The sequence below is a fragment of the Colias philodice genome, chromosome 13, assembly GCF_061535455.1.
Source record: "Colias philodice isolate Cphi_HAF_F1 chromosome 13, ilColPhil1 Martin Lab GWU primary, whole genome shotgun sequence".
NCBI lineage: Eukaryota > Metazoa > Arthropoda > Insecta > Lepidoptera > Pieridae > Colias > Colias philodice.
Window position 1 is genome coordinate 1759828 of NC_143098.1, and position 15540 is coordinate 1775367.

General features: G+C 32.9%; 1 protein-coding gene across 1 annotated transcript; it reads left to right on the top strand.

Moving 5' to 3' along the window:
* The first annotated feature begins 663 nt into the window (after window positions 1–663).
* LOC149483200 (uncharacterized) lies at window positions 664–12726 on the top strand. The gene is made up of 6 exons (XM_089702116.1): window positions 664–1000; window positions 3207–3432; window positions 4338–4571; window positions 4864–5190; window positions 8586–8711; window positions 9864–12726. The coding sequence occupies exons 1-6, from the start codon at window positions 884–886 to the stop codon at window positions 10466–10468; spliced, it is 1635 nt and encodes a 544-aa protein (XP_089558242.1). The 5' UTR covers window positions 664–883; the 3' UTR covers window positions 10469–12726.
* The last annotated feature ends 2814 nt before the right edge of the window (window positions 12727–15540 follow it).

A 15540-nucleotide genomic window follows, 5' to 3' on the forward strand; every position in this document is an offset into this window, starting at 1 on the left:
AATAATATAGCCTTTATATGTATTTACTCGATAAATGGATTCATCTCACACTAAAATAATTTTTCAAACTAGACCCTTAGTGAAATTAGCGCATCCAAACAAACAAATATTTATAAAAATAAACTAATGGTTTTGAAACTTTTTTAAGCGCGTTGAGAGTACAATTTCAAGGTCGCAATGCCGTCACGTCATGGAGTAAGGCGACGATTTTCGTATTTTTTAATCTTGCAAAATTTCTCTTCTGACGCGTGTGCTCGGCACACACGCTCATTTTTATAAAGATCAAGCAATTGTGAAATATAGTTCTTATACACAGACATCGCATACAATAATAATATATTAAGTACTCGATTATTTAGTCGTACGTGCATCCCGATTTATCATAACTGTTTCATAAATAAATTAAATACCTTGTTATGATAAATTAATTTGAAGCCATACGCAAACCCACCAGTGATGGATAAAATATAATTAAGGAAATTTATTTCCTTGCTTGAGCGCAAATATCCGCAAACAACATCAGCATTATGAAAATGTTTGCACACAAGTGTATCGGTGTAACCGGTGTCCACAGCCGGTGTCAGTAGCCACGGACAGCGTCTTTAATCATCTATACTCTGTTGTCTATGTGCTTAGACGTCATTGTTTTATTTTACCAATAGGGGCCCATCCACGGCCCATCATAAATAATTTATTCGCCATATTGTTTTTGTAGTGAGCTGATAGCGATAGTGTATCGTGAAAAATATTATTGCTTTGTTTTTTTTTTAATTTGCATTTCCATAAATGTGAATTCATTTTGTAATATGTTTTCATAAAATAATTAAATATGGGTGTTAATGAAAGTGGTTATGCAGTAATTTATTTTTAACAGTGCATCAAGATGGGTCGACGGTGGATTGTTTTCATTTCGTTTTGTTTATTGCATTACGTTTGTTGTTCTGAACGGCATTTTCAAATATGCCAGAATAACACGAAGATACGTAGCTGTACTCCACAGGTATGTGATAATTTGCAATAATTACCTACCCAGGTATAACTAACGACGGTATTGATTTATTGATTTTGTCGTCAACCTTGAACTGCATTTATACATACCTATAGCAAAGACATGAACTCCCTTTTTTCAGTACCTAGCTATTAACAGCTATTACGTTATTCAGATTTCTTCACTTTGAAGGCTAACGAAAATCCATGTTTGGTTGTAAACTTTGCGACTGTTGCAACAGCGAGACGTAAAAACAAATTATAAATTACTAGCAATGCCCTGCGGTTTCACCCGCATAGATAGCGATATCGTTACAGTGAAAAGTCTACTATAGGTCGGACTATAGGTTTAATTTTTAATCACATGAAAATCACCTTTACCCCGTCCCGCACTACGGCCTTTTTTTTTTTTTGTTTTAGTGGGGAAATCTTTCATAGATACCCACGGCCTCCGGGGGAGGGGCCGTGGGTTATGTCGGATTCCTACCGACCAAAACCCCACTGTCTTCCGTCAAGACGCATATTGGTAGAATTCCTCCGTGACCCCCGCACTACGGCCTGCTCGAACAGTATACCTACTATTTTCTGTAGATTGACACTTTTAAAAATTCGTTATATCTTTTGAATGGAATATCCAATTCTTTTCATTTAAAAAGTATTTTGCTGGTATTGAAACAGTCTATAATAAAACATCATTTAATGGGATAAGGATTAATATATGTGTATGGATTACATGGTTTGATTACTGTCGGCACTTCATTTTACTTTGAAAACGTAAAAAAGTTGTTGTAGTAACATTACTACTGAAGATGGACATATGGTATCGCGGACTTTCTTGTAGATATTGATCCATTCTATAATACCGTAGAACATTTTTTTGTTCTATCTTCAGTAGATTCCGCAGCGCACGCGATGACAGAAGTTTTATTGAGGATTTTTTTACACCTTGGGTTACATTATTGCATTTTTGGTAAGGATCTCTAATTTTTTTGAAAATGCAATATAGCCTATGTTGCTCAGTAAAGATGCAGCTTTCTAATGGTGAAAGAATTTTTGAAATTGGTCCAGTAGTTTTTGCGTGAAAACCATACATACATACATACATACTTACAAACTTTTCCTCTTTATAATATTAGTATAGATAATACTCGTCATCGATATAAATAATTCAGATTTCAGATCTTATCAAAACAGATATTAATGTCGGCAAATCGGCAATTCATAGTTTCCAACAGACAATAGAATTTTATACTGGGTTCATTTACATGGTTTTAGGAGACTTTTCGAAACTGTGTATTTCGTCGTTTCCCAACAATAATGAATAGGTACCTATTAGTGAATACGTAGTGTATCTTAACTAGTTGGACAAAATAAAAACCAAAAATAATATTCTTTACAATAAAGTAAACTGTAGAGATTGTCTAATCTAAAAATGAACGCCCCTCCACTGTGTTTACGCTCACATTCAAAGTACGTGTATAGACGCAATACACACAAATTGGTCTGCCTCATTGGTCGTTCAGTCCTCCAGTCCAATCCATGCCCGAACGACAGGACCAGTTGGCCAACTAGTGCATAAATGACGCGATGCACGACAGAACGGACGTGTCATTCCGTACATAGCGCGCTCTCCCCGCCATACAATGCTAGGCACCTGAACTGATCGCCCGATTAGTTGACAAATCAGTGCGCGAGAGAGTCAAAGTTTGCAGTAGAATCGCCGCGCGCACACATATAAAGTGGTTCAATAATTATTTGTCCTCACACATTGAAACAATTAATTTTAGTGGAGGGGCGTTCATTTTTAGATTAGACAATCTCTATATTATTATAATATTTCATTAAACTACAAATGTCAAAATTCAGTGACTATAATTTAGATAAGCCATCACTACCAGATCTATTTAAGCATTAAGAAACTACTTACTTAAAAATACATCTGGGTTTAACAAATTTGTTATAGAATGCAAGATATGAGAAAATAATAACAAATTTACTTCTAGAACTAATCGATTAGCTTAGTTAACCACCATTATATTCACTAAACTATGGAAATTGCCTGGAATTCAATTTCAATTACAACCTTGAACTTTCTAATTAAACAGAGACATTTGGTAATAGAGACCTTGATTGTCTAGCCAAAGATGTATAGGTCTGAATATTAAACCTACTTATTTAGATAAAATCACCATATTATATAAGAAATATATTTTTTATAGATTCTGGGAGAAAAATATTCCGACGATGACACGTGCAAGGTTCAATACATACCGCCAAACAGCTCAGACTGTGTAGATTACTTTGGGCCGATAGAAAATAATTCCCACATAGGAGGAGTGAGCCTGCGCCCATACATACTTCCTGTGGTACAGAGCAATGACACTCTGTATCTACCACTTAATTACACTGTGCTCAATATTACATTCAGTAATATAAAATGGAAAAGTAAGTTTTTTCTTTATTGTAAGCTTTATAAGTGTTATAAAACGGAAGAGTTTGGTTGACTTTGATGAATGGTTGGTTAAAATTGAAAAATTATTATTGTTAGCTAGTCAGATAGTCTTAGAAGGATATGCTAATTTAATACATACCTAAATGTTATTGATTTTTTATTCATGTCAGTATAATGAAGTAAAGAATTAAACTTGTTAATAACTGTAACATATAAAGTGCATTAAAATATCTATATTTATAATGGTATTCAAATTGTTTTAAATTTTATATGTGTAACACTTATTTGTATTATCACATTGTGTTTATAAATTTCTATCCTGTTAATTAAATCTGGGAGCTTATCACTCTCTGTTATTCCTAAATACATCTTTCATCATTCTTCGACAGATAACACTGCTATAAGGAAAATAATAGAATAATTGGCTGTTATATTTATCACCATTTGTGGTGTATAATATAAATAAATAGACTTTGATTTGTTTACAATACACATATGTGACACTAGCTGTGCTCTGCGGTTTTACCCGCAGTGCTCCGCTCCTGTTGGTCTGAGATGATAGCCTATAAGGCTTCCTCGATGAATGGGCTATCTGACACTGAAAGAACTTTAAGTGCATTCAAACAAACAAACTCTTCAGCTTTATAATATTAATATAGATAATATACTAAGATGATATTTAATGCTGTTTATTCATTTCTTCCTGTATTTCTCCTCTTTGATAGTTTTAGAATTTAAAACTTTGAAACTTGATGTTGTAGAATTGATATTTGAATTACTTATACTAACAAACTATCATGGAAAGTAAACAAGCCTATCAAACAGTTTGACGATATGTGACAATTAAAGTTATTACAATGATTATCCATTTTACTAAAAAAACGTCTCATCATTGTAGCAATGAAGTTTCGCTTCCAAAAATACAAGAGCAACGAGAGCCACTGCAGGAACATAGTTATATCTAACGATGTGACGATCAACGACCAATCGGTTTTGTACTACGACTGCTACTGGTCAGCTACCGATAGCAGTTATAATGGCCAGAGCCATATACTCGACTTCGAGGCTACAGATGACGTGGTGGTCAATAGAGGCAGATATTACTTCAATATACCGTCTTCGCAAATGCTTAGTAAGTATGGAAGTTGAAACTATAAAATATAAAAATACACGTTAAAATGGTTTGTAAGAGAAAAGAAACACATTCTAAATTTTGGAATAAAATTTTAATTGATTTTAAAACATGAATAGGTACATGATGTTATTTAACTCAACCTTTCGAACACTACAAAGCGAGCGTGGTCACAGGGGGGACTGTTCAGATGCGTTAAAAAATCTTTTATTGCTAAATGTATAATACTTGCGAAACAAGAAAATACATTCTAAATTATTTTTACACTTAAGCCACTTTTGAATGATTCCAGGTCCAACCATAACAGAAAGGGATTGGAAACCATTTGTCTACATAGAGATATTGACAAGCACAATGAAATTACACATAATGCCTCCACCTTCACAGCTCAATATTACATCCTACCAAATACAAGTCATGAAGGAGTGCGACAATAAGAGTCAATGCAATGAACTGATTAAAACGGCCATAATAAATGTGAGGAACGGTTCACAAGAAGTGACCTATAGTTATAGCCTCTTAAATCCGCCTGGGTCGTACTATTTCATTGTGACTCCGCAACATGAGAATTGTAAGAGCCAGTCTTGTCAATCGGTGGAAAGCCCGAGGATTACGATAAGTAAGTATTTTATATCTTCTCTATGTATATGAAATACTCGTGTCACAATGTTAGTTACCATACACCTCCGTAATGACTGGACTGATTCTCATGAAATTTTGTATGCCTCTTGGCCAGAATCGGCATCTATTTATCATACCCCTAAATGACAAGAAGATGGCAGAACAATGTTTGCCGGTAGCTAGTATGTTATAAAAATGTGTACTAAAAATACATCATTGTTATGTTGTATTTATCAGAATGTACGTAATTCTGCCAGATTTGGGACTAACCACATTTATACAGGAAATATTTTAGTAAATACCCTTAAGTTTCCTGAATTACATTGTTAAGAACATGCCAAATGTAATTTAATTATTTGGAAGTTGGATTTTCTATTACTTATCTAAATTGAAATGTGCAAAACCCACAATACCAACAAGACAGTGATTTTTCGTAAAAAATTGATATCAACAATTTATGAGACAAATTTTAGTCTAACAGTTTATGTGCATAACTGTTTTTTATGTATGTTATAATTATGTACATGTTCAGTACATTATTCACATAAATACCATATTTGTATAATCATAATATGCAAGATAGTACATTATAGACTACAAGCCCACATATGAAAAAAATATGGGTCAAATGAACCACCAGGGGTCATATCTAGAACGAAAGAAGAGCAAAAAATAATAAGATTCATCACTATGCCGTCACTTGTAAGCTGTCCAACTGAGTGCAGATGAGAATTGAAAAGTACAGGTAGACTCGGTAAATTTTGGTCATATATTTTTGTACGGCATTCTTAACCATCGATAGATTCATTAAAAATAATAAGAAACCGCTCAGTGCCGTACAAAAATGTTGGTCCACCGAGTCGGAATTTTAATTTAATTTCCGAGAGTTACCGGGGGTAAATTTGGTCATTTGACCATGTACGGCATCTGTGTCATACTATAGCTATACTGCTTTTAATCCATTATTCCGCAACGCCGTACAAAAATCATGGGGACAAGGGGAAAAAATCGAGAGTTGCAATCCCCTCTCTTTCCCCACTCCAGGGGGTCATTTGACTAAGTACGGCTTCGGTTCCAAAACATTATCTAGCACTCAAAAGTACTATTAAAAGCAATGCCGTCAAAAAATAATTGTTCTTTTAAATGTATACCAATAATCATCTTAATTTCATCGAATTATTGATATAAAGAGCTGTAAGGTCATTTGACCCTGTACGGGAACTTTTTTTTTAACATGATATTGTTAAATTCAATTGTTGTATAGTATTGCCGTTCAAAAGAAACCGTTCTAAAAAAAGTTATAGAGAAATGCAAAACCAGAAACTTTGTTAAAGTTTAAACATCGTAGATTAATGAAATATAATAGTTTTCTACACTTTATTCGTTGTTTTAAATAGTATTAACATAGATAAATTAGGAAAAAACGATGCCGTACATTTTTGTGCAGACCACATCTTTTAGGCTGATGAAAGCGACGAAAGCAACAATTTTAAGGGTGCTTTATGGCCATTTGATACAGTACGGCATTAACATATTTTTACCCAACTACGGCAAAGCAAAAGGAGGGTTATGGTTTTGACAGGTCATGTATGTATGTTCATCTATTCCCTCGTAACTTCTAAACTACTTATCAGAATTCGACAAATGACATATCATTAGGAGCGTCTGAATTGTTCACTGGATAACTAGCGACCAGCTAGCTAAAGGCTATATGGGGTTTCACAAAATCTAATGTGGCGCCCTCTAGCGGACAAAACATACAGAGTAAAAAAATAAAGTTAAGATAAATATGCCGTGTTTGGTATCATTTGAAAGCGCTTTACTTGTACATTTTGAATATGTATATAATACTAGCATTTGCTTGTGACTTTACCTGTATTCATGGGCTGATTGCATATAATTCACATCTTTTCGTTCATAGCTTTTTTATTAGTTCATCAATTTAACGGAGTCCATTCCACTTGACTCCGACTTTCCAAGGTGATAATTAACCACCTCGAGCTTCTTAATATTAATGTATATTTATATTTTATTATCAAAATATAAAGCAAACATTTCGTTATATGGATTTTTTCTTTTTCAGATTTTTCCCCTTTGAACCAACGAAAATGTACGGCACATGAAAAAATATTATCTATGCATAAAATACTTTAAAAATAAATTTATTTCGTGTTGTGTCAAATGACCCCCTGGAGTGGGGAAAGAGAGGGGATTACAACTCTCGATTTTTTCCCCTTGTCCCCATGATTTTTGTACGGCGTTGCGGAAAAATGGATTAAAAGCAGTATAGCTATAGTATGACACAGATGCCGTACATGGTCAAATGACCAAATTTACCCCCGGTAACTCTCGGAAATTAAATAAAAATTCCGACTTGGTGGACCAACATTTTTGTACGGCACTGAGCGGTTTCTTATTATTTTTAATGGATCTATCGATGGTTAAGAATGCCGTACAAAAATATATGACCAAAATTTACCGAGTCTACCTGTACTTTTCAATTCTCATCTGCACTCAGTTGGACAGCTTACAAGTGACGGCATAGTGATGAATCTTATTATTTTTTGCTCTTCCTTCGTACTAGATATGTCCCGTGGTGGTTCATTTGACCCATATTTTTTTCATATGCGGGCTTGTAGTCTATTAGTCATGTTTATAATATTGTATTATTATGCATTCCAGATATATTCTTCAATAATAATTGGCATATCTAATGATATATTGATAATGAATACTTAAATCGTATCTTCCACTAGTGATATATAAAATAAAATATTACAATAAAGAAAGAGAATCCTATGATTTCCCGAAGTATTGCATAGAAATATAGGAATTTGTCATTAATTTTGTCAAATCGTATCTGTGTTTCTGTGAAATATTGCATACATAGGTTGATTATATTGGAATCATTGAAAGTAAAGTATATTGACGTCAGAAATATTTTAAATAAATAATAATTAATAATTATAAATGCAGTTAGTCTACCATACGTTAAATTATAAATATCTTATCTTAATCTTAATACTATTATAAAGGCGAAAGTTTGTATGGATGTATGGATGTATGGATGTATGGATGTTTGTTACTCTTTCACGTAAAAACTACTGAACCGATTACAATGAAAGCACACATATAGAGGGTAACTTGGATTAACACATAGGATAGGTTTTATCTCGGAAATCCCACGGGAACGGGAACTATGCGGGTTTTCCTTTGAAAATGCGGGCGAAGCCGCGGGCGGAAATCTAGTATAATATAATACTTAATATTTTTTTAGTAAGAGTATAGACAATTTCGTAACATTCTTGAGATTATTTTTTGAGATTGTACCCCATTTACACAGATTTTAAAGAACTTTGTAACACATTATTTATTGCGCTCCATATCTTTCAGAGAGTGAAGTGCAAACAATGAACATCTGTATAGCCAGTATCACGGCTCTGATACTCGCTACACTTTTCGTGTACTACCTCGTGTTGAAAGTTATAAGGCGCTACTGGTGTAAGGAATATGTGCAAGGTAAATAATTTTATTTTGAATTGTTATGTGTGAGTGTATGTTTATTTTTTGATGAAAAAGATTAGGATAATGATGAAAGATAAAGATTGGTACTAATTGTTCTTGATTAAAGCATCAAATTTGTCAGTCCCACGCTCTATTCCACGTTACGGTGTTTCTAGTACTTTCTGCCCAAGTCTATCCCGTACTAATTTAAAAAAGAATAGTCCATTTAATAGGTTAATGAAAACGTACAATAGTGTTACCAATAAAAGAAATAGCTTACAACATAGTAATAACGTTGACATTGACATCTTTCACGATAATTTTTATAGTTTTAAAAATAAAATAGTAAATTTTATTCAGTGACTGTGTTGTATTTTTGAAGTATTTGACATATTTTATTTTATGTGCTTTATGTGTTTTTATTAATTTGTATTTTATGTGTTTTAGCCATGTTTTAATTGAATTTTATATATTTTTTATTTCATGGATGTTTAAAATTTCAAAATTTTAATCATGTTATCATTGTAGTATTAATTTTATGTATTCTTGATAAATTTTTAATTATGTGATGAATTTTATGTTTTATATTTATTTTTTTTCGTCAATGGATGATAAATTTGATTATGTATTTTTAGACTTTTAAAACTGAAAAATTTTAAGACATTTTTTTTTATAATTGTTGTATACGCCTGCTTTATGGCCAATTCAGTTTATGAAATAATTATTAATGTATTTCTGTAAATTGTATTAATTGAGTCATTATTGGTGTGTCTAATAAATAAATAAATAAATAAATAAATCACTGCAAACATATTATGTAATAAACTATTTTTATTTTATTTTTTGACGTGACAACGTCTTATAATTCGGTAAAGCCGGCTGCACACACGAAAAAACATGACTCATGTGGCGTTACCTCGCTCTGAGGCGTACCATGTAAGGCTTGAAGTGCGAGCGAGAGCGCGGAACGAGCGACAAAGAAGCACAATCGGACGTTGTCACGTTCAACTATCGTCAGTAAACCGACTTTACAGACAACCAATTTTTTTATTTAAGATTGAAAATTGATGAAAAGTTTCTGTTGAAAAGTTTTTTAAAATATGTATATGAATAATAGTACTCAAATCAACAATAAGAAAATTAAAATGTATAAAGTCACCCTTTCAGAAATCCCACCACCAACGAAAGTGCTGATAATCTATCCAATGGCGAACAGACTGCACGCAGAATGCGTCGCTTCCTTCGTTGCCTACCTCCGAGCTGAGTACGGCTTCGATATCCTCTATGATGGTGATATAGCCACCACTTCCCATGGAGACCCATATGTATGGGCCGAGGAATCCTTCAGACTGGCTTCACATGTTGTCTACATCGTGGGCCCCGCTGAAGACACAAACCTCTACAACAATATATACGACAAGCCAATCATAACGGCACACAAAGACGTGGATACCCTACTGCTATCTCTGCTCCGAGCTTCCAAAACAACAAGACATAAGAAAGACGTAATGAACGTCTTCTTTGAACATTCAGACGGAGAGATTCCAATCGAAACCAGACATGATAAAGTATTCTTCCTCCTTAAAGATTGGCAGAAGTTCATCGCTTACTTGTCCAGGAATTTACTGCCGAAGAAACAGATTTTAAGGACGGAGAAGGGAAAATGTTTTATGGACGACTTGTCAAGAGCTAAGAAACTGCTGAGCAACGGACGCGACCTTGTTATTAAATTTGATAAGAATTGCTTCGAGAAGAAAGCTGTGCTGTGTTGAAATGTGATTGTGGTCTAGTGGTGTCCAAGGTTTTGAGATTTATTTTGTGGTTCTCAAGATTGTCTCGATTTTGAAGACATATAGACGGAATGTTGATGAAATTATGTGTATTGCAGATTTTTTGGAGAAAATTAATAAAATAGATTTTTTTTCCATGCAATATGTACTTTGTGGGATAGACAGTGATTTTGGTGGGTAAGTTGTAGTAATTTCAACCAAATATTTAAAGGATTATTTCGTAAAATTTGCATAATATTCTATAGTTATTTTGCAAAAATATGGGTATTAAAGGGTAGGGTAAGAAAAGCTGAATTAATATCTATATTTGGACGTGATTTTCATTACAAATTAAAGATGGCATTAAAATTAAAAATGTTTGATAATATTTTTCATTTATAGCGTTGAAAAGCGCAATATCTCATTATAAATTAAGATTATTAATGTCTTTCTTGTTGTTTGAAATTAGTTTTGAATATTTACTTGCAGTTCATTCTTTAAACTTTCTATAAAGATGCAATATAAATTTTGTACATAGCTCAACATTAAAATTTCTATATTTGTTTGTATGTTGTATAAATAACAAGAATTATATTTATAAAAGCACTATTACAGTATTTGTGGACGGTACTTTGGTAAATTATGACGTTTAATATGCAACTATTTTATACAAGTCTAAAACATAACCTTCTCTGGGATAACTCAATTGAGTCGAAAAATATAAATTTTTCGATCAATTTGTATATTTGCTTTAAAACTTCGATATTTATACAGTACAGTGACGTTAAATATGGCGCCTCTAAAAACTGTGTAACTTATTTGATCTCATATTTAAGCATGTATCTATGTAATAATTTTTATTTTCATATCTATAAACTTGAGAATAGCTAAATCTTGAAATTTGAATATTCGTCATTTCAATTTAAAAGCTAAAACTCAAGAAAAGCTATTTCTAGTACTTATGTATTTAAGTGTAAACCAAAGTACCGTTCGCAAATAAATCTCCAAGCGCGCACTGTAAGGACGTATTGTTACTTTTTTGTCGTCCATTACGCGATGTGCTTCAAACGAAATTAATATAAATATATGTGTATATTTTGGTGGTTATTTATAAATGTTATCAGTGTATTGCACCCAGTATCTGAGTGTAGTCGCATCATACGGAAAATAAGAACTCTTGTGAGTCTCATAAAGCTTTGAATAAGAAGGCATTTATTTTTTAAAATATTATGTTGTGGGTCGGGTTTGTGTGATAAAACAAAATATTATATCTTTTCTTTAAAATCTATTATGATATCTTTCATGTATTTCTTGTGCTTACTCTGTTTCATTTCGATACTTGTTACATTTGATTTCTTTTCTATTTTCCAACATCTTATCGCATGCCTTATTTTTTTTTCTTGACAAATACAAGAGCTCTATTTTGACTATTTTTCCCCACGATGCGACTAATCTACTTAATATTAAAGAACAAATTCTATTGTATATATTTTTTCCTTAGTTGTGTAGAATTAATTTCTTGTTTACAATTTAATACTACTCAAAGACGTTACGCTAAAATTGTTTTTAATTATTATTAAATAAGGTTTAAATTTTATTGCATGTACCTTAAATTTCCAAAACCTCCGACGCCAGTACCTTGATCTCTGTATAAGATTGGAAAATGTTATGCGGTTCGTTCGTTGTGCCATAGATTCACTTCGATTTATTAAAATAAAATAAATAAAAAGTTTGGGAGTGTGCTATGACATATTTTTTCTTTATATTTGACATTTTGAATAGCCGATTTTGACGTTAGAATAATATGGAATAAGGACGTTTCAAGAATGTTTGTGTCTATCGGTACTCCGTACTCTATAGTCTATGCTTAAATAGCATTGTAATTCCGAAATGGAGTTTGGACTTAAAAATGGCAAATGATTTTATATGCTCAATTGTTTTTGAATGCGATTTATATAGAAGATCGGAAAATGTATGGAATATTAATTTCTTTATTCAGCGTATGTTTGATATTGAATATAAATTATATGTCATAGTACGAAGCCAGTTATAAAAATGTGTTTATTGATTGGATTCTCTAAATTGTGATGTTAAATGTTTCTGTACTGTTATGAATATGAATCGTATTTTGATGTACTTCCCAATAAACCCCTTGTTCTCAAAACCAACTGTTAATGTACGTGTTCTCTTGTTATACAGGACTTTTAAGCTCAATATATTATACTTGTGATGTATTTTTGTAATAAAGATTATTAAAATAATACTTGTGATTTTTATTTATTTTCTCAAAAAGCAAATTTAATTGAACAATGAATAAATCTGATTGAAAAAGGATCGGATTTGTTGAAACAGGTGTATTTCCGATTTTGAATTATGTTAATATGATGTACAATTAATAAAAAACGTGGGTTTTCACACTTCTGGACCAAAATTTAATGCAGTAGAATAATGGTTGAACGCAATCATATTCAAAATAAAAAGTAGTAGATAGGTAATACTAAAACAACATTCAATCTTCAAAAACGACATACTTATCTCATTTTGAAGTCTAATCATATTGTGTACATTTAGACATAAGATGGCATGATTCAACTTATAGACTACAGGCCCATGTTGAAAAAATTATGGGTCATTTGACCCACCACCTGACCTATCTAGAATGATATAAGAGCATAAAATAATAAGATTCAGCACTATGACGTCACTCGTAAGCTGTCCACCTGAGTGCAGATGAGAATTCGAAAGTTCAGGTAGAGATTTTCTCCCCTTGTCTCCATGATTTTTGTACGGCGTTGCGGAATAATGGCTTAAAAGCAGTATAGAAATAGTATGACACAGATGCCGTACAAAAATGGTGGTCCACAAAGTCGGAATTTATTTTTATTTTTCGACAGTTGCCGGGGTAAATTTGGTCATTTGATTCTGTACGGCATCTGTGTCATACTATTTCTATACTACTTTTAATCAATTATTCCGCAACGCCGTACAAAAATCATGGAGACAAGGGGAGAAAATCTCTACCTGAACCTTCGAATTCCCATCTGCACTCAGGTGTACAGCTTACAAGTGACGTCATAGTGCTGAATCTTATTATTTTATGCTCTTATATCGTTCTAGATAGGTCACCTGGTGGGTCAAATGACCCATAATTTTTTCAACACGGGCCTGTAGTCTATTACTAAAATTTGTATATGTAATGTGTAAAATTTTGCCAGTTAGCCACATTTCGATATGCCACTCCCGGATTGTTAATGACCTATCTACACCATCCAATGCGTCTTTTCATATGGTTTACTTAGTTGGTACTTGGTATACTTAAACAAAAATGAATAATCTGTAAAAATGAAACTACATCTTCACGTCAAGAATCATTGGTTTAATTATCACCCATAGACTATTCTACACACATTTAATATCATAATCACTAATTATAACATTGGGAAGAATACAACATGGTATTTACAATATAGCTCACAACAAAATGGCTAGAAAATTATTCATGGAAGCAAGATGATATTCTAATTTTCTAACAGTTTCTATATTCAGTCCTTAGATTAAGGATTGGTCTCCGCGCGCGCGCTACGACTAGATACCGCCGGCGTACTTGAAAAATGCGGCAACTAATAGTACGCCGAATTCGGCGTACCCAAGCCAGTCGTGTCACAAGCATTGTGTGGAGAGGGCGAACCGATAGTTTATAAAGATTTTGAACAAAATCTGAAGTAAAATGCCTATTTGTGCCATAAAACTATTTAAAAATAATACAACAAAAAATAAGAAATACACTGGGATCACGTACCGTCACTAAGTATCGTATTATTCGAAATTTCTCCTTTACTTCGAAATTTTTTTCTACGAAAATACGACGCCATTCAGTGCTGCCGTACTGCATATCCAAAAAAATACACGTGGTTGAGGAAATCTTTTAGCAATAATTGGAACTTTTTTTTTCAATACTATTACTAATACATATATAAAAGAGTATAATAACAATAATTTATTTCTGTTTAACCATGTTTAACTGACTCATTTATTATGTTATTTTTTTTATTTCCGCTTTTTTACTTTTAAACAACCTTTGTGACTATAGTATAGTAGCGTCGCAAGTGGATTTGAGTCATGCGACTCAAATCGTTCATGGATTCGATTCCCGGCCAGGTCAGGATGAAAAAAAATATTTTTCTAACTTCTTTCCAAGATGGCAGATTTCCCATTTATGAGGTAAAATTTATGTAGCTGGCACTTGGCAGCCCAATTCTTCACACACACTAGCGTCTTTACAAATTGCCTAACACACACTACAGAAATGAGTTGCCGCACTCACAGAGCTATTGTTTTTAGGTGGGGCGGTATCTAGTCGTAGCGCGCGCGCGTAGACCAATCCTTAATCTAAGATTCAGTCATTTTTAAATTATTTAAATTCGATTTCTAAAATCGGAATAAAAATAATTATGTTTTAAGGGTAGCACATATTTTGTCTGGTAAAGTTTTTTGTCAATAAATTCTTGTAAATGTAAAATTAATATCACTGCCACTTATACTGAAAATTAATATATATAGATTAAATATAGAAACCGTACATTAATTGTAACCACACAAACCACATAATTATTCATTATTAATTACATCAATTGAATACATGCTTATATTATACCGGTTCCAATAATCTAATCTAATCATGGACGTATAAAAAAAGACGGACGCCGTTTTACGAACAAACAACGTGAAGCCACCGTAGTAAGCTAGCGATCGTGTAAAGACAATGAACACGCACACTCTCTCACCATAGTAAGCTAGTCGGCCGCCATTACGTCGTGAACTACCGACTGATTAACTGCGTCACTGTTTCACAAAAAATATTTAAAATGCCGTCTTGCGTGGTTAAATGGTGTCGCAACGGTACAATTTTAAATAAAAAAAAACACAAGGGATTACATTCCACAGGGAAGCAAGTTATTTATTTTATGTTTTAATAACAAAATTATTACGGCAAAATTTATAGAAAAAAATACAGCCGCCATTGTCATCAGGACAGCTGTTGTCATAGTGTTGCCATGGCAACATGGCACACACAC